The sequence below is a fragment of the Pezoporus flaviventris genome, unplaced genomic scaffold (genome assembly GCF_033815535.1).
Source record: "Pezoporus flaviventris isolate CSIRO_AGI_PZ_B2104156 unplaced genomic scaffold, CSIRO_AGI_Pfla_v1 ptg000059l, whole genome shotgun sequence".
Classification (NCBI taxonomy): Eukaryota; Metazoa; Chordata; class Aves; order Psittaciformes; family Psittacidae; genus Pezoporus; species Pezoporus flaviventris.
The window spans coordinates 1,363,761-1,384,723 of record NW_026892607.1 but is presented as its reverse complement, the minus strand read 5'-3'; the positions used below and the strand labels follow the sequence as shown (position 1 = coordinate 1,384,723).

Sequence of the window (20,963 nt, the reverse complement as noted above, 5' to 3'; positions counted from 1 at the left end):
GAGTGGATTTTCCTGCCCCGAATGCCACAGGTGACTCTGGATTTAGCTTCTTCTGGAAACGAGCTGATTTGGGATAAAATGGAAACTTCCGGAGTGGGGAGGTGGAGCTCAGGATTCCCCTCGCCCTTCCCATGCCTTCCCAACCACCTTCCACCCCATCCATGCGCTTTGTTTAAACGCTGACCTGCCCAAATCCCCAGCAACAGAAACTCGGCAGCTTGGCTTCAGGCTGATGGGGGAATTGTCAAGAGGAATTACAAATCCCTGCGTGTTTTCGAATTTCCAGGCTCTTTAACACCACTCGGGGCAGGAACTCCCATCTCAAGATCCACCGCCGCCAGAAAAAACACCCCACTCCTGGGCTGAGCTCCTCCACCACCACTGAAATACCACCTGAGGGCAGCAGCCCCCCGGTAGTCTTAGGTCCCCTCCCATCCTTATTTCCCTAGTTCTTCTTATTGTTATTCTTGTTGATGCTATTGTTCCTGTTAGTCTAGCTCAGTTTTACATTATTCTTTAGGTGTTGTTATTGTTAGTTGTTGTTATTAGTAGCGATAGGATTTAGGTATACCTTAGGAGATAGTAATAGGATTAATGTATGTTAGACAGAATTCTTCTTATTAAGATTAGTATTACGTTGACCTCCAGCTGTTATTATTATTTATTCTTATTATACCATCACACGTTATTGATAAGTACTGGGGTTATCAGTACTACACCCCTGGACGTCAGTCAATAAACTCTATCACTCTCAAGTCTTTGGGTTTCCCATTCTTACTGGGGGCAGGGGCTGGCAGTGGCGCTGACACTGAAATCCTCACCCCTGCACTATTCCCCATTCCTGTCCAGTGCCTGAGCACCAAAATCAGTCCAATGGAGTCTCGGCGTTCCCCATGGCAAAAATTCCCCAGGATGCGCTCCCACTGGTCAAAGTTGTGTAAAAACCATCTTCTGAAACAACAAAGCGCAGTCCCAGTGACTCTCAGTTTCCCCCAGAAAGGTTCTCAGAACATTTTGGGGGTCCTAATTACTCCCAGAGTCTTTTGAGGGGCTCCCTGTTACTCCCAGTTGACCCCCACAGGTTCCCAGTATCCCCCAGGGGTTCCCAGTATCCCCCAGGGGTTACTTCATTGCCTTCACAAGGCTCTGGCATGCTCCCAGTTCCCCTTAAGGGGCTTCCAGGCACCCCCAGGGCTTGCCTAGTGGTCCCAGGTCTCCAAAGCAGACCTCAGGCATCGCTCATGATCACCACGGACGCCATGTCTACGTATCCCTCCATGCACTGGTAGATGTCCCCGTACCACACGATGGCCGCAAGGCCGAGGACTCCAATAGCCCCGAGCAGCTCATCTGCAGATTTCCACCTCATTCGCCAACAGAAGGAAGGCTCCTGCTAAAACTGTGCTTTCAGGCTTCAAACTCCTGCCACCATCAAAACAACTTGACAGTAACGGGAGAGTAAAACCATTGCAGAGGTTTTGGAGAAGCAATAAGTGAAGAGCGAGGATAAAACTGAGAGGCTAAATCAAACCAACGGGAGAAACCATCCCAGGGGAATAGAAAAGGGCACCCGTGCAGGTGCCTGTCCTGTGGGAACAAGAGGACCAAGCTCGGACTCAGGGGGATGGATGTGCCATAGGGATGTTTGGAGCAACGGCCGTGGTGCCTGTGGGCAGCATCGGCTCCTTTATTTTCATTTCATCCAGCCCCAAGCACTCCTACAGCCTGAGCCTGAGGCTGCCTTCCTCTGCTTCCAGGAGCAGGTACCTCCATTAGAGAGGTGCTGAGGTGGGAGACAACGGAGGTGCTGCCCCTTCCTGCAAACACTTACAAAGCAGCCCAAAAAGCTGCCTTATCCACCCTCAGCGTTGTCCCGCTCCACTCCTTCAATGCAGAAGGAATTCCTGGCAAAGGTTAGGAGCCCCTGTGCTATCAGCAGTATCCTGCTTTCCTTGCACTTCTCACCCATCCTCCTCGCCCTCCTGGTTGCTTCCCATTCTGCTTCCAGTGCGGAGGGGAAATGAAAACACCATCAATCATCACTGGGTAGAGAAATGCCAGCCTCTTCTTGGGACAGTTTCATCACCTTGCACCTTCATTTTCTCACCATCACAGGCCTCTTCTGAGACATTTCAAGCCAGCAGTTGGTGTTTTACAGGAGCAGAACACCCTGCACACAAAAGGTTCTTTGCAGCCCTTCATGGGGATCCCAAACACACACCTTGCACCCGCCTTTCACCACCTGGCTGGCGCTGGAAACAGCCTTGGGCCAGCAGCCCTTGGGATGAGAATCCTCACTGCTGGTTCTTCCATTATGCTGAAGCTTTGCACTTTTCCAGCCCTCTTCACTGTCGTGCTTGCAGTGACTGTGACCTTGCTGGCCACTGCCGACTTGGCAGAAGCAATTTCCCCATCACAACAGTCATCAAACTACATCTGCTTATGAAAAGAAATACATCCAAGTCCTTAAAGACTACAAAAAGAAGAACCCCACCTGCCCTGCTGTCTCATTTGCTTATAGAAGTACTTGCAGGCACTTGAGATCTCATCTTGCAAGGTGTAACCCAAATGAGAACTAAAGGCAGCAGGCACCACAAGCAGCCCTTGAAATGATCCTGACCATCCAGCTCCCTACAAGTACTGTCAGCTCCTCCCTGCTGGATTATCCTGCTCAAGATTTTCAGAACATAACACACAAGGAAGCACCAACATGGAATCACTCAGCATATACAACCACAGAGCAACTTAGAGATCCCCATCTGCCTCACTTGTCCAACCCAGATTCACCCCCCTGCAAGGGAAGGGCCAGCTCTGGTCACATGCAGACTTCTCATCCCATCTCCCAGCTCTGCCTGGAACACTTTGCTCCTGAGCACCGACAAGAAGAAACACCACAAAGCAGAACCACCCATCTGGAGTACTAAGGCAGGCAGGTATCAGAGGGTGAGACAGCACTGTAATGCCTAGGAACAGCCAAACCCACTTTTCCAGCATACGTGTGTGACTCATAAAACATGGCACTAGAATGAATTTCAAATGCCACATCAATGTTCAAACACAAGATTTTCTCTGTCCTTTCATAATGCTCAAACAATACACGTCTGGCTGGCAGAAAGTTGGCATTTAAGTTGCAAGGATATAACTAAAACCCCAGGCTTTTACCCAAAATGACAGAATAAAAATAGCAATCGCATTTTCAGTTTCTGTCAGGTGAGAATTTCCCCTCCTGTAGGGGCTGTGAATGGCTGCAGTTTGTTAGAGCTGCTGCAGCAAGGCTGGAGAGCGGCTACCTTCTCTCAACCGTTTCCATAGAGCAACACTCACTATGGGAGATAAAGCCCTTGTTACGAAGAACCGAATCTCTCTGCCCTTTCCCAAATCACAGCATTTGTGCAAGCATCTTAACCCAGACAAGTACTTTAGGGCTGCTGCTACCTACTCGAGTTGTAACTGAGCACGTCAGGGAGCGACATCAGTCAAAGAACAGAAACATGACTCCGACTTCAAAACCACAGAAAAATCCTTTCAAACAACCTGGCACAAACTTCCTTATGTACTGGGCACTGAAGAGGGTTAAATCTGAGCATACACTGGAAGAAGGTCTGCCACACTGAGAATTAAAACTCAGCACAGACAGAGGTGTCAATGAAACAAACCCAAATCACAGAACCCCAGACTGCCTCGTGGTGGAAGGAACTGAAAGCTCATCCAATTCCAACTGCCTGCCACAGGGACTTAGAAAATGGTTCTATTAGGACTTGTTAACATGTGTGTGTGTTTAACAACCACACAGTCTCCACTCTTTCTTTCTGCCGAAGGAGAACAAAGGACAGTGCTTAAACCATCTTCTCTGACATCGAGTTTGGTTACAGAATATGCAAGGCTTTCAGCGTTTTCCCTCCGCACTTTATCACCTCTCTTACAGACAGGGCAATAGAACCCAAAGGTTCTACAAAGATAAATGTAGACTTTGCCTCCACTGACAGAAACACTCCAGAAAAATCTTACTGACAGGAAAAGTTTCAGAGCGCTTCAGCAGACAGAACGAGGGAGGGGCACCCATGGATGGGGCTTATTTTAAAGAGACAGCCTTTATTTAAAGGACTTTGCTTTGCAGCTCTTACAAAGTAAACATTACAATACTTTTTTTCCCCCCACAAATAAATGAAAACATTTCAAATTTCAAAGGCAATCCCGTCGACTGATGGATATTTTGAAAGGCAAAAGAAATCTCCAACAGAAACAGGCAGCTCCATGAGAACGAGACTGCAAACATTCTGCTCTGTCACTCCAGCTCCTTAAGAAAACTAAGAAACAAAAAGGACGTTTTTCACCCAGGCTTTCCTTGACAGCAGTAAGGCAACTCCAGGAGATCTGAACGAGCTCCTTGGAGATTACAGATACTGCAACTGGCAGTAACATCTAGATCCCAAGCTACATCTTATTCAGTTAGGGAAAAACAACATCTGATGTTTGCAGACATTTCTTAAATATATGAATTACACACACACACATATGTGTGTTTATATATATCTTCTCCACCATCTAAACTGTTGCACTTGTGGTACTCATAGACTCACAGGCTTGCTTTCTTTACTGAGCAATAAAACCAACAGCCATGCGCACTTCAAAGGCTCTCTGAAATATTTCTAAATTGGCTTTCAATCCAAAGCACGAGGAAGGGGATGTCCTACAAACATTTTACTGGTGCTCACAGGAGTCTTCTGCACAATCCCCAGCTAACACACAGCACCACTGCAAACAAGCACCAAGAAAGCAGCTGTACCACAGCATACATCACACTGCAGATGCAGAACCATTCACTACTTACATGAAAAACACAAGTATTAGGAAGCAAGCAGGGAATCACAGAAATACAGAGCTACTTAAATCACAACCCTGACCTTCCAGAAGATACAAACTGAACATACCTGGCAGAACACAGGTTTATACTTCAGGGAGAAAGCTTGGATCAGTTCTTTGGAGTCAGCACAGTCTTTCTGAAATTTCTCCACACAAAGGCACTTAGAGTGAATAAGATTTGGGGTGAGCTGGTTCACGTCCATCCACTGTGCAAAGAGAGTGCTCTCCTCCAACTGCTTCCCCAGAAGTTCCAGCCTGGCCTTGGCAGCGGAGTCCTTCTTCATGTATTCCACAAAGCCGTAGCCCTTGGAATGGCCAGTAACTTCGTTATAGACCAAGAAACACCTCTCAACATTGCCATAGGCACGCACAAGTTCTTCACACTCTTCCAAGGTAAACGAAGTGGGTAAATTGGTAATGCACAGCAAAGCATCTGTCGGCTGCAGTTGCACTGATATCTCTTTTCCCCAAAGAGAATACTGGTGATACTTCCCAATGGCGTTTTGTGCCTGCTCTCCATTCAGCAGAGTGATGAATGCTGGAAGAGACCAAATCAAGATACATCAGAGAATCACAGAATCCCAGACTGGCCTCGGTTGGAAAGGACCTTAAGATCATCCAGTTCCAACCCCCTGCCACGGGCAGGGACACCTCACACTAGACCATGGCGCCCAAGGCTCTGTCCAACCTGGCCTTGAAGCCACAGCTTCTCTGGGCACCCTGTGCCAGCGCCTCAGCACCTGCACAGTAAAGAACTTCTGCCTTTTATCTAACCTGAACTTCCCCTCTTTCAGTTTGAGTCACAGGCTCAATCCCAAATTCTTTTCCCTGAAGATACAACACAGGTGGTTTTTAATACCTGGTATTATCAACATCATGAGGAATAAACTCAAAAAGGGACTACAGAAACACAGACACACATGATCTCACCACTTGGAGCACAAAATGTTGTATTTAGGAATCAAAAGTCAACACATTACTAATTCTACTGAAGTTGTTTGATGACAGTAGCTGTATCTTCTCCCTCTGGGCTTACTGGATCTGTTGAGGGTTTCCAGTCCCCAAAGCATTTCACAGTCAAAACCAGGAAGAAGCTGGAAGCACCTCTGGAAGTCTTCTTGTCCAATCCCCGCTCAAGCAGGGCCACCCAGAGCTGCTTGTGCAGGGTCCTATCCAGATGAGTTCTTAGGATCTCAAAAGAGGCAGACTCCACATCCTCTATGTTTAACCCGTAACAGTGCGGGTGACCCGCATGGTGAAAAAGTGTTTCCTGATGTCCGGATGGAAACTCCTGCGCTCCCATTGCATGTCCTGCCTGACACCGGTTCAATTAGAGGATGTAAGAGTCTGCGCTGAACCAAGCAGCTGGAAGATAATGCAGGTGTTATCTTCTACTGACAAACAGATGTGCAAAGCACAGGGAAGTCACGGAAAAACTTGGCTTTAGTTCACAGACAGACAAACGCACACCTTGCACTTCAAACTGAAAGAGGATCAGCACAGCCAGGCACTTGTACAGGCAGGCTGGGCCAACGGAACATGTCTTCTATGCCAAAGGTATTAAAGACAACCTCCAAAACCATCAGCAAGGATGACCTGCTGCTGTCAAATTTCTTTAGACTTTACTGAGCTCCTCTTCCCACAGATCCCAGAGGTAACAGCATTTCCTCACCCAAACCCAGCCATTCTTTTTAAGGATTTCAAAGAATCCCAGACTGGTTGGAAGGGACCTTAAAGCACATCCAGCCCCAATCCCTGCCACCTCCCACTAGAGCAGCTTGCTCCAAGCCCCTGTGTCCAACCTGGCCTTGAACACTGCCAGGGATGGGGCAGCCACAGCTTCTCTGCACCCTCCAAGGGAAGAGCTTCTGCCTAAGAGCTCATCTCAGTCTCCCCTCTGGCAGCTTAAAGGCATTCCCCTTGGCCTGTCCCTACAGGCCCTTGTCCCAAGCCCCTCTCCAGCTTTCCTGCAGCCCCTTTAGGCACTGGAGCTGCTCTCAGGTCTCCCCTTAAGGAGCTTTCTCTTCTCCACGGTGAACCAGCCCAGCTCTCTCAGCCTGGATCCAGAGCAGAGCTGCTCCAGCCCTCGCAGCAGCTCCGTGGCCTCCTCTGGACAAACAGTACATTTTCATTTCAGTGCAAGGAATGTGCAAAGGGAAACTATAAAATCCTCTCCCACTGGAAGTTCCCAAAGGGATCCTGGCAGCTGCGCTCGTGATGGCATGGCACCGTCACAGGCAACCCACAGCTCATAATACTCCATGTCACAATGGGGCTCATGACACAGTCAGCCCCAGACCCCTATAAAAAGGATGCACCAGTGCAGACAGGCAGAGGAGGAGACGAGAGAGCAAAGACTCAGAGGCTCCCACACACCCACAGCACCTCTGCACCGTCCTCAGCCTACACACAGCCAGGAGCTCACCACAGCCCTTTGGCACATGCAGAGATACAGCACCCACTGGATCTCTCCCATACTCAGGTCCCAAGAAAACCTCAAAGGTGCCCACAGCCACTGTCACCGACAGCTCCACAACATCCACACTGCCCATACCCTGTTGTAGTCCTACTCCCAGAAAGAAGGTGCCCAAAGACACTGGCAACAGCAGCGCTGCTACAGCAACATATCTGGAACTATTCTGGTTCACAGGAGGCTGAAAAGAACAGTTGGGGAGATGAGGATCTGGACAGCAAAAGAGACCCTCGCACCACTCCTGCTCTTCTCATGGCCAAGGAATAGGCAACAGAATGCTCATCGTAGGCCTCAAACAGGTACAAAAAGGACTGCATCAGCCCAGACTGGCAGCAGCGGAGGCACCAGAGGGGGTGCTGAGAGCAGAGGCCAGGCCCGGGAAGGCCACAGCAATGCAGTCTCATTTGTCCTTTGCAGCTGCACTGGACAACTCCACACAGGCTCCAGGATAGGGATGCAACCCGACCAGGGTTCCTGCACGCTCCCAACCCATCAGTCTGCCAGGCAGATCTCAGAGCTCTGAAGCACAGGTAAAACACTCCTGGTCTCTACCACATCCTGGGTTTCAAGGAGCTCCCGAAAGGAATGTGCAAAGGGAAACTATAAAATCCTCTCCCGTTGGAAGTCCACAAAACAGATCCTGGCACCAGCACTCCTCATGTCACAGCACCATCACAGCCGACCCACAGCTCCATGTCATGTCAACCCGCAGACTCCACGTCACAATGGGGCTCGTGACATAGTCAGCCCCAGACCCCTATAAAAAAGAGGCACTAGTGCAGACTAGCAGACGAGACAGCAAAGCCTCAGAGGCTGCCACACACCCACAGCACCTCTGCCCCGTCCTCAGCACACAGACAAGAAGTGCCAATGCTCATGGCCAAAGGAGACTGCTACCACCTAAAGTATCTGCTCCCCACCCAGGCAACACTGGCAGCCAGAAAGCGCCCGCAGCCGCGGACAATGGGAGCTTCACAGCATCCACAGCATCTCCCACACGTCCTCCTGCAAGGCTCCAAGAGAAGGTGCCCAAAGCAAAGCGAGAGCTACAGCCACTCATGTAAGTCTTCCACAGCCAGGCCTCTCATGCAGCAGGATGGTACCTGCACCCAAGGAGAAAAAGACATCCGTAACACCCAACCTTCCTATAATCTCGGCCTCATCCCAAAGACACCCAGAAGGTGCCCACACTCATGGCCAAAGGAGAGCTGCACCACCTAAAATATCTTTAACCCACACAGGCCACATGAGATAGGGCAGCCACAAGGTGCCTGTAAGCATGGACAATGGGATCTCCTCAGCATCCACAGGGTCTCTAACACATCCCCCCTCACAGCCTTGGGCAAAGCGAGAGCTACAGCCACTGATGTACCCCTTCCATATCCAGGTCTCACATGCAGCCAGAGAGCACCTGCACCCATGCAGAAAGGGACTTCTGCAACACCCACTCCTTCTGTAAGCTCATCCTCATCCTCCAGACAGAAGATGCTCCCAGGGATTGGAGATACAAAGCACCCATTCTACCTGTCCCTCATCTAAGTCCAACACAGAGCACAAAGGTTCCCACAGCCACAGAGAAAAGGACCTCCAGCACCACTCCTGCTCTTCTCATGGCCATGGAACAGGCAACAGAATGCTCATGGTACGCCCAAAACCAGTACAAAAAGGGCTGCACCAGACCAGACCTGCAGGAGCGGAGGAACCAGAGGGAAGGCTGAGAGCAGAGGCCATGAAGAGGAAGGCCACAGCAACGGCACCGCTGCCTACAGCAATGCAGCCTCTTTAGTCCTGTGCAGCTGCACCGGACAATTCCACACAGGCTCCAGGACAGGGATGCAACCAGACCAGGGCTCTTGCATGCTCCCAACCCAACAGTCTGCCAGACAGCTCTCAGTGCTCTGTAGCACAGGTAAGGAGTCCTAGCATCTACCCCAATCTGGGCTTGCAAGGAGCTTCACAAAAGGATGTACAAGGGAAAACTTAAATCCCTCTCCCACTGGAAGTTCCCAAAACAGATGCTGGCAGCACCACTCCTGATGGCATGGCAGCATCAACCTTTACAACAGACCCCTACGGAAAGCTGCAGCAGCCCACACTGGCACAGAAGGAGACGAGAGAGCAAAGACTCAGAGGCTACAAAACACCCACCTATCCCTGCCCCTTCCTCATCCTACACACAGGAAGAGCTGTCAATATTCATGGCCACAGGAGGGTCCTGCCACCTCAAGCATCTGTTCCCCATGCAGGCAACACTGGCAGCCAAAAGGTGCCCATAGCCATGGACAACAAAGCTCTGCAGCATCTCTCACACGTCCTACAGCAGTCTAGGAGAAGGGGCCCAAAGCAAAGCGAGAGCTGCAGCCACTCATGTAAGTCTTCCACAGCCAGGGCTCTTATGCAGCCAGATGATACCTGCACCCAAGGAGAAAGGGACACTCTAGGCCTCATCCCAAAGACAGCCAGAAGGTGCCCACCCTCATGGCCAAAACAAAGACCCACCTCCTCAGGTATCTGCAACACAAACAGGCCACATAAGACAGAGCAGCCACAAAGAGCCTGTAGCAACGGACAATGGGAGCTCTTCAACATGAGCAGGATCTCTAACACATCCTCACTCACAGCCTTAGGCAAAGCAAGAACTACAGCCACTGATGTACCTCTTCCACATCCAGGTCTCTCATGGACCCAGACGGCACCTGCACCCATGCAGAAAGGGACTTCTGCAACACCCACTCCTTCTGTAAGCTCATCCTCATCCTACAGACAGAAGATGCTCCCAGGGACTGGAGATACAAAGCACCCATTCTACCTGTCCCTCATCTAAGTCCAACACAGAGCACAAAGGTTCCCACAGCCACAGAGAAAAGGACCTCCAGCACCACTCCTGCTCTTCTCATGGCAATGGAACAGGCAACAGAATGCTCATCGTACGCCCAAAACCAGTACAAAAAGGGCTGCACCAGACCAGACTGGCAGCACCTCAGGCTCCAGAGGGAGGGCTGAGAGCAGAGGCCATGAAGGGGAAGGACACAGCAATGGTGCTGCAGCCCACAGCAATGCAGCCTCATTAGTCCTGTGCAGCTGTGCCGGACAATTCCACACAGGCTCCAGGACAGGGATGCAACCAGACCAGGGCTCTTGCATGCTCCCAACCCAACAGTCTGCCAGGCAGCTCTCAGTGCTCTGTAGCACAGGTAAGGAGTCCTAGCATCGACCCCAACCTGGGCTTGCAAGGAGCTTCACAAAAGGATGTACAAGGGAAAACTTAAATCCCTCTCCCACTGGAAGTTCCCAAAACAGATGCTGGCAGCACCACTCCTGATAGCATGGCAGCGTCAACTCCAGCACACCCAGACCACATCACAAAGGACATAGCCTCAACCTTCACAACAGACCCCTATGGAAAGCTGCAGCTGCCCACACTGGCACAGGAGGAGACGAGAGAGCAAAGACTCAGAGGCTACAAAACACCCACCTATCCCTGCCCCTTCCTCATCCTACACACAGGAAGAGGGGCCAATATTCATGGCCACAGGAGGGTCCTGCCACCTCAAGCATCTGTTCCCCATGCAGGCAACACTGGCAGCCAGAAGCTGCCCATAGCCATGGACAATGGAGCTCTGCAGCATCCACAGCATCTCTCACACGTCCTACAGCAGTCTAGGAGAAGGTGACCAAAGCAAAGCGAGAGCTGCAGCCACTCATGTAAGTCTTCCACAGCCAGGCCTCTCATGCAGCAGGATGGTACCTGCACCCAAGGAGAAAGGGACATCTGTAACACCCAACCTTTCTGCAGTATTATCCTCATCCCAAAGACACCCAGAAGGTGCCCAACCTCATAGCCAAAAGAGAGCCCCACCTCTAAAATATCTTTAACCCACACAGGCCACATGAGATAGTGCAGGCACAAGGTGCCCGTAAGCATAGACAAAGGGATCTCCCCAACATGAGCAGGAATTCTAACACATCTGCACTCACAGATTTCGGCAAAGCGAGAGCTACAGCTACTGATGTACCTCTTCCACATCCAGGTCTCACACGCAGACGGACAGCACCTGCACCCATGCAGAAAGGGACTTCTGCAACACCCACTCCTTCTGTAAGCTCATCCTCATCCTACAGACAGGAGATGCTCCTAGGGATTGGAGAAACAAAGCACCCATTGGCCCTGTCCCTCACCCAAGTCCAACACGGAGCACAAAGGTTCCCACAGCCATGGACACAGGGAACTCCAGCACCACTCCTGCTCTTCTCATGGCCATGGAACAGGCAACAGAATGCTCATCGTACGCCCAAAACCAGTACAAAAAGGGCTGCACCAGACCAGACCTGCAGGAGCGGAGGCACCAGAGGGAAGGCTGAGAGCAGAGGCCATGAAGAGGAAGGCCACAGCAACGGCACCGCTGCCTACAGCAATGCAGCCTCTTTTGTCCTGTGCAGCTGCACTGGACAATTCCACACAGGCTCCAGGACAGGGATGCCACCAGACCAGGGCTCCTGCACTCTCCCAACCCAACAGTCTGCCAGGCAGCTCTCAGTGCTCTGTAGCACAGGTAAGGAGTCCTAGCATCTACCCCAACCTGGGCTTGCAAGGAGCTTCACAAAAGGATGTACAAGGGAAAACTTAAATCCCTCTCCCACTGGAAGTTCCCAAAACAGATGCTGGCAGCACCACTCCTGATGGCATGGCAGCGTCAATTCCAGCACACCCAGACCACATCACAAAGGACATAGCCACAACCTTCACAACAGACCCCTATGGAAAGCTGCAGCTGCCCACACTGGCACAGGAGGAGACGAGAGAGCAAAGACTCAGAGGCTACAAAACACCCACCTATCCCTGCCCCTTCCTCATCCTACACACAGGAAGAGGGGCCAATATTCATGGCCACAGGAGGGTCCTGCCACCTCAAGCATCTGTTCCCCATGCAGGCAACACTGGCAGCCAAAAGGTGCCCATAGCCATGGACAACAAAGCTCTGCAGCATCTCTCACACGTCCTACAGCAGTCTAGGAGAAGGTGCCCAAAGCAAAGCGAGAGCTACAGCCACTCATGTAAGTCTTCCACAGCCAGGGCTCTTATGCAGCCAGATGATACCTGCACCCAAGGAGAAAGGGACACCTGTAACACTCAACTTTACTGCACTCTAGGCCTCATCCCAAAGACAGCCAGAAGGTGCCCACCCTCATGGCCAAAACAAAGACCCACCTCCTCAGGTATCTGCAACACAAACAGGCCACATAAGACAGAGCAGCCACAAAGAGCCTGTAGCAACGGACAATGGGAGCTCTTCAACATGAGCAGGATCTCTAACACATCCTCACTCACAGCCTTAGGCAAAGCAAGAACTACAGCCACTGATGTACCTCTTCCACATCCAGGTCTCTCATGGACCCAGACGGCACCTGCACCCATGCAGAAAGGGACTTCTGCAACACCCACTCCTTCTGTAAGCTCATCCTCATCCTACAGACAGAAGATGCTCCCAGGGACTGGAGATACAAAGCACCCATTCTACCTGTCCCTCATCTAAGTCCAACACAGAGCACAAAGGTTCCCACAGCCACAGAGAAAAGGACCTCCAGCACCACTCCTGCTCTTCTCATGGCCATGGAACAGGCAACAGAATGCTCATCGTACGCCCAAAACCAGTACAAAAAGGGCTGCACCAGACCAGACTGGCAGCACCTCAGGCTCCAGAGGGAGGGCTGAGAGCAGAGGCCATGAAGGGGAAGGACACAGCAATGGTGCTGCAGCCCACAGCAATGCAGCCTCATTTGTCCTTTGCAGCTGCACTGGACAATTCCACACAGGCTCCAGAACAGGGATGCCACCAGACCAGGGCTCCTGCACACTGCCAACCCAACAGTCTGCCAGGCAGCTCTCAGTGCCCTGTAGCACACCTAACGAGTCCTAGCATCTACTCCAAAGTAGGAGCTACAGCCACTCATGTAAGTCTTCCACAGCCAGGGTTCTCATGCTGCCAGATGATATCTGCATTCATGGAGAAAGGGACATCTCTAACACCTACACTGTAACCTCCTCCTCTTCCTACAGACCTAAGATGCCCGTGCTCATACGCAATGGAGTATCAATGCACCCGTTGTACACGTCTCCCATCTAGGTCCAGCAGGAAGCTCACAGTTAGTCACAGCCTTGGAGAAAAGGACCTCCGCAGCACTCACCATGTCTCTACCCTGTGCATGACCACAGACCTTCAAGAAGTTGCCCACAGCTGGAGCCAAAGCCACAGTTACGCCACGCCAAGTAAGTGTACCACTCTTACTTTGCGAAAGAAAACCCCAGTTTCTCTCCCCCATGCAGGTCCTGCAGGCAGCCAGATGATTCCCGCAGCGTGGTCGATGCCTTCCCAGAGCGCTTTACAATCTCTCCTGCCCAAAGACGTGCATCAGCGCTCACACCAAGAAGACATGGTGTGCAAACTGGCAACATGCTTCTCAAATACCATAAAATGGCACTTCTGATTTACATGGGTTTGCTCTCCATTATCTTCACGCAGCATCACCTACTTCTCTAACAGGATACTCTTCGGTATTCTAAGTATAGTTACGTAAGAGTTACAGATAGAAGACCAAGTCTTCATTGGGTCTTTTCCCCAGTGTTTGAGGTCATGCAGAGCTACTTCCCCAAGCTGATCCCTTATCTTACATTAGTTTGTGGAATAAGTGAAACCTCGGGACAATTCAGAAGTTCTAATTGGAACCCTGAATTCTACAGACCCCACAAAGTTCCAAATACACCTATTAAACTAAAAAGGCACCAAACCTAGCTAAAAGAACCCCAAACCCAAACAAAACAAAACCCAAAACACACAAATATAAACCTCAACACAAACGGAATTCCTTACGCCAACAGTCCACACTACAATCTCTAGGTCCATCTTTGGATGGATGACTGTTCCGCTGTGTCTGTTGGCCAAGACAGACTGAATACAAACACAACACCCCCAGACACGGTCAAAACCATGAGCAGAACCTTTGCTTCTTGCACAGCAAAACTAACACCACAAATAGTCTCTAAGATAAAGAACACGAGCAGGAAGAGCTGAGAGGCTTGAGAATTTGTTGAGGCATCCCTGCCCATAGCAGGGGGGTTGGAACTGGACCATCTTAAGGTCCTTTCAACCCTAACTATTCTGTGATGCTATGACTGGACAGCCATGGTGATTCTGAGACAACAGGGCCTCTGAAGATAGTTCTATGGCCTTCATGAACTCGGAGATAAAGTAATTTAATTACCCAACTAAGAAGCCAAGACAAAATGAAGCACCTGCAGTGTATTGCTGTCACAGTCATGCAGGAAAACATACAAAACATCACATGAATAGGCAAGGAACTACACATATACACACACACGTACATATACACTTGAAAACCAACCCAAACAAACACAGTAAAAAAACTAGTTATATATGAGAGCATCTACATTAAATGACTTCATCCTGCCCTCACTCTTTCCAAGTCTTTTCAAGTGTTTCCTTTCATGCTGAACCCAAATGTTCAGTCTATTGTTAGAGACTATAGTACCCCCATACAAATTGGCCTTATTCCAGAGGCAGAAATCCAATTTGCAGGATAATGGGACAGTAAAGCACAAATTTTGCTCCTCAGAGGTAGGTGTCAAGAAACACCCTTATCCTCACAGAAGCCTGGGATCCATCTATCACAGCTCCTGCACTAAGATTTCGTCCTGAAAACCAAGGCTGCCTCAGGACATAGCCCAGGCTGTGGGACCTCTGCTGACCTGCAAGGACAGGAACCTGCAGAGAAACATTTGTCCATTTCCGTACCTCACAAGCACTAAACTCCACGAATCCCCTATTTAGAGACTTCACTTGTAAATAGAGGCTCAGACTTCAACAATTCAGGAATTAATGGAGGACATGTCCTTCAAAGAAGGAAATAATGGCTTGGGGCTTGTATTACCTGCCACAAACGCATCAGCAGCTAGGTGCCTTTTCCTCTGATCAAGTCACAGGCACATGCGCTTTGCTCTAAGGGAGGCCCGGGACCAGTACATCAAGGAAACCAGACAGCTGAGGTTAGCTTCGTCCCAAAGAGATGCTCACTAAAGAATACCCTGGGATACACCACAGTGGCCCTACCTACTTCGGGCTGACATCAGTGGAGTTTCCAAGTTCCCACAGGTTTCCGTAGAAGCTGACAAACTATGCAGCCAAAAAAGGCACTGAGGGACAATCAAGCTATGCGATGGCACAGAAGTCAATGGTTCCATACATGGCAGATGATGCTCCTCACTAGTTTCACCACAGAGCTCAAACGAATGACACTGGAAGACGGTAAATTCTTACCTGTTCTTTTAGTTCTGTCCACGTAACAATACTTGATTTCATAATCTTTAAATAAGTCATGGATTTCCTGAAAGAGAAAAGCACAAGTAACATCAGAGAAATAACTCAATAGACCACAGAAGTGGATAAATCCATCTTCATAAAAAAAAAAAAACAAACCAAACAAAACACTTTCACAATAAACTAAAGATTTCACCACAGAAACCCTATCAAACAGTTGGTTTAGAGCTGCTTATACTATTGCAGCAGTCAAATCAAAAACTGGCTGAGTTTGATTCATTTACTTTTCTTTCTATAAAGTCACATAAGCACAACAGGGTCACCCCTTGAGTGTCTTCTGATAAAGATAAAGAACATCACAGCTCATTCAATAGAAACCCCCCCAACGACTCTTATGTACGTCTCTAAAACACCACACAGACAACAAATACCGGCAGCACCACATCATGCAGTTCACTGCGGGCAGGCAATGCTGTCATGAGATACAACAGCTGCTTCGGTTTCCTGGAAGGGCTCAAGCTCACTTGAACACATTTTGCTCTTTCAATGAATATTCTTTCAACTAGCAGGTAGAGAACGGTGTCTTGAATACCCCCTGGAAAGTATCTTCTATCAGTTACTGCACAGATGCTCAATGAGGAATCCATCCCAAGAGCATTATTTACTCCTACTCATTAATGGGAAGAGAGCAGGAGTGTGGGAGGGCTGGTATAGGAGCAAGTGTAAGAAGTGTGCACCGGTTTGCAACAGCTACTCCTCACCAAGAGCAAGGTGTATGCACACGTCTACAATTTAGTTCAGCGGTGAGAATGCAGAGGTGAACATTAATCCTCCCCAAGAAGAAACCACAAGTAGCAACCTGCATCGGTTTAGTTGGATAAATCCCACACACAACAGCAAAAGGCCATTTGCGTAAGCAAAATAATCAACCGGCTTTGTGGGAAAGCTTAACTGCAGCCCCTTTCCAATTGCCCAGCCTACATGTCAGTTTGCTAATACAATAGATATAGCCTAAAGGTTAATTGGGCTCCCCGTGACCGGTATCAGGTATATACCTTTTAGTCAAGCGGGCACCAATCTCTAGTTTCAGTACTTAACAGCTGTCAAATACTGCATTAATAAAATATGGGAGCAGTTCTCCAGCTCCCAGACATCCTCTCATGGGATGTGATGAGGATGTGGCTTCTGAAGAGCCAAACAGGCCAGGCACAATTCAAAGATTCAAGGCCAGCAGGAGACTTGACTGTGCACATCTCTCTAACAAGAATTAGAGGGTACTTCATCTCAGTCATGAGAGGCTGAGGAGACACCTTCTGCACAGGTTTGTACAGCTCAGCTCTATTGTGGCACTCAACACTGCAAAGAAGTTATTTCTGTCCCACTTCACAGAAAGGGGACACACCGACCTTTTGTATTTCCTATATTATGTTACAAGTGCAACTCTGAAAGTTTCATAGCATTAAGTAGCAGGAAATATTCTTTCACTCTTTCCAAAGTCATCTGTGAATCAGATGACTCCAAAGGATTTCCAAGTAACTGTTTGACACTTGAATTGAGAGGGAAAACAGCCTGCACTGAACACATCTCTGTGCATAACGATGAGGTCTCATGTAAAAAGCGATGACAGCATACAGAAGATTTAAAATGAAAACCTGCTTCAAGGCTTGCAGGAAGGCGACTGCTCTTGTGCTCTCATACCCCCCATGGCAGGGCACAGACCTTTACCTCTGCAACTGGGTTCTGTTGTACTTCACTGAAAGCATTTTTCACATGAAGTGTTTGTGACGATCAACAAAACCAAAACACACTGTGCCAGCTCTTGAGCAAATGTAGATTCCTTCCAATCACTCAGACATGTAAATACCTGTGGGCATTCGACTGAGGGTCTTCATCATATTTCCATGATTACTAAGCCAGCTTTTGAACTCAGGCACTTCTCTAAACTTTACCTTCAACCTCTCTCAACACTTGAGGCTGCTGGAAAAGAATGAATGCTACCACACAGCTCAGAGACAGAACCATCAGGGAAAGCAACAAGAACACTTTACTCACTGTTCCTGTCCAGGTTCCGCAGTGTGCCACCGAACGGTCTGTACCAACAGCACGGAATGGAGCTGGTCCCTTTGGTGTACAGCTACCCAGTATCTGGGCCAGGAAGGAGTGTTTACTCCGGGAGGAGAAATGGGCCATCCAAGTCAGGTATATTCCCTGGTGCGACCCTGTTAACTTGCACGGAATGTAAGCAGAGGGCTGTTTCCCTGAGCACAGCAGAAACAAACAGCCGCCGCTCATTCCCATTCCTGACCTCCTGCTGCCTCAGATACCCGGAGCACCCGGCCTCCACACCCCTGGCCCAGCTATATCAACCTTCTGCCCACACCAGCACCTACCACCACCGTGGCATACACCAACGGAGAAGCCATCACGCTGACCCACGCTCTGCTCTAGTACAACTTTTTACCCTCCCAGGTTATCCTTACCATGCTACTGCCTTGGGCTGGCCAACAACACAAGCGCTCACCACTTCCTATCACATCAGGTTTAGTAAAGCTGTAGTAATAGACTTGATGGTGGTACCACATGAGAGCAGTGGCTGCTATCCCCAAGCACCACCACTTCTGCCCATGGTCACAACATCCACATCCAAACCACCTGCTGACCACTATTAGTGTTTTTTACACATAACATTTACAATACTGCTGCTCCTAAAGGACTTTTTCCTCTTCTATAAAGGAATCAATTTACCAGCCTAAAATCCCCAAAGTCCCTATAACTGCTCAAGTTCAACTGATTTTCATTCTTTCAATGAATATTCTTGCAACCAACAGCTAAGTGTGCCCAGAATACCCCCCTGGAAAGCATCCTCTATCTTTTATCATTAATAATCAGGATCTAACTGGTTTAACTGCACCATATTATAGGTTGCCCAGGGAGGCTGTGAATGCTCCATCCCTGGCAGTGCTCAAGACCAGGTTGGACGAGGCCTTGGGTGACCTGGTTCAGTGGGAGGTGTCCCTGCCCATGGCAGGGGGGTTGGAACTAGATGATCTTAAGCTCCCTTCCAACCCTACCTATTCTATGATTCTAGGATTCTACATTAAGTCTAAACAAAGCGGCAACATCACCAGCATGGTGTGGGTCGAGCTGCCGTGAGAGTCACACACTGAATGTTAGGCTAGATGATAACAGTTGGACACCAAAACTTGCAAGCAGCTATAAAGCTATGTGGTAGACATCCAGCAGCCGTGGATCCTGTGAAGCTTCTAACACAAACACTGTTTATAGAGGTGCCTATCGGGGCTCCAAGGAGCCATTTGTACTTGGCTCCTCAACCTGATGTACAAATCGGCACCGATGCCTGGGCACAGAGGTGTGTTTGTGCCCAAGCAGTCCCTGACAGCCAGATCCCAGGGGATGTGTCCCTGGCCAAAGCAAGGATGATACGTACTGCAGGAAGAGAGAGGAGGAAAGCAAGAGGAGAAGAGGGTTTGCTCAGAGTAACAGTACTTGCATAAACACGTGGGCCATGCCAGCAACACTAACTAAACATCTTGGAACAGAAATGGAACTTATAATACTTAGCTATTATACAGCTCCTTAAACCTTCAGAGTTCTTGTAAGCAGACTTTGAAAGGTGGTTAATCTTAGCACCAGTAAATACTAAAATCCTAACTAGAAAACAAGCAGCTCATACTTCAAAATCAGCAGAAAAAGCAAAACCTGCTGCATTCAAGGGAGTTTAAGAGAAACCACCAGTAAATACAGGCTGAATATGCTTTAAAATGTATTATTTATTACTGTAAGAAAAGTGGTCTTGAAATTCTTCAGTTCTTGGCCTGTCCTGTCTTGTCTTGGGTAGAAAAGCGCAAAGAGGAGCTTCTGTCAGTTGGAAATTGCCTCTCTCAAACACACAGAATTCCTGTCTCCCACAGGATCTGTCCCTACGCTGCATTATATGCACTGCTTTCAATGCAAAGGAAGGGAGTCCTTAACAGGCACATTCGCTCTATTTATCAAATTAAGAAAGCTCAATGGATCATTTTTAATAGAATCAGCTTTTCACACCCAGGATCTCACAGCACAAGAGAAGAAACATGTAAGAAATACTCAATCATCATCTGGAACAACACACCCTCTATAGAAAGCCTACAGCACCTTTAACTCTCTCTAGATATAATACTGGATTGTGTTCTTCTGGCAACAAAACTATTTAACAATTCTAATGGTGCCTGGCCACATTTCTACACTTCACTTTGGTGCTGCTTCCAGTAAAAACAATCCACAAGCCTGGTCTATAACTTGGCTCTCATTAAGTAGCTGAAGGCCTAAACTTCACATGCATGTTCTTGAAACAGGAATCAATTCTCTTTCAAGTAGCTGAACTAAATAATATGTTTGGCTAACAAAGGACGTTGAAATCATCTCGTAACTAAAAGAGACTTTGTTTTCAGTTGCACAGGGAAGTGGAGGACTGCTGAGGAAAACGCTTTACGTTCATGAATGATATAATGGGGGGTTTACTTCATTTCAGACCACTAAATGCCTGAGTCCAGGATACAACACATGGATTTCACTGCAGACAGAAAACTAGAAACAAAAAAGGGAGGAAAAAAAAGGTAAGAAGCAATAGAACACCAACACAGTTTAAAGTAACAATCGAAGGGGAAATCCCAAAGGCTCTGTTGGAGAGCAAGAAGCGGAGTCCACAGCACCGACAAAAAGGTCAGATAACAAAGCACAAGGACTGATGCAAAGGGCAATTCTAAACAGCTCCTGTCTACTAACGACCACAGAGGTTGGAGCTCCTTCAAGGTTTGTTTCAATGGTGTATTAAAGACAGTTCTCAGGTGAGCAACGACCGCAGGATCAAGTCCAAGATGTGTAGCAGATGTCTACCTGCCCAGGCATCCAGGAATGCTGAACACTCAGGAGTGTCCTAAAGCTCAGCACGTGCCCTCTTCACATCCGTGAACAGTCACAAACTCTGACACCTGAAATACAATCAAGACTGGGATTCTAGGCCATAAACTGCCTTTGGGGCAAATCTCTTTGTTTAAGAACTGACTGGCTTTGGTCAGATCCTGCCCTCCGAAGATCATAACTAAAGTAATACAAGAAAACATTAAGGTAGAAGAAGAGCAGTTTCTCAGTACACTCAGGATGGACATGGAATTAAAAACGTGTTTCTCTCATCTTCCAGAGACATATTAGTGCTGATAAAAGGAACACTAGGAACAGCAAATCAGTTCCATCAGCCTGGGTATACTGGGTGGTACGCAAGCGAAATGAAAGAT

General features: G+C 48.7%; 1 protein-coding gene across 1 annotated transcript in view; it reads right to left on the bottom strand.

Annotated features, from left to right (window-relative positions):
* Positions 1-20,963, bottom strand: part of LOC133277640 (ribonucleoprotein PTB-binding 2-like) — a 67,335-nt gene that overhangs the window by 41,163 nt on the left and 5,209 nt on the right. Inside the window, exons 2-3 of the mRNA XM_061469677.1 lie at positions 15,670-15,736; positions 4,932-5,401 (exon numbers count right to left, since the gene is read on the bottom strand). Of these exons, the coding sequence (XP_061325661.1) occupies positions 4,932-5,401; positions 15,670-15,736 (537 nt within the window). The remainder of the gene's footprint in view (positions 1-4,931; positions 5,402-15,669; positions 15,737-20,963) is intronic.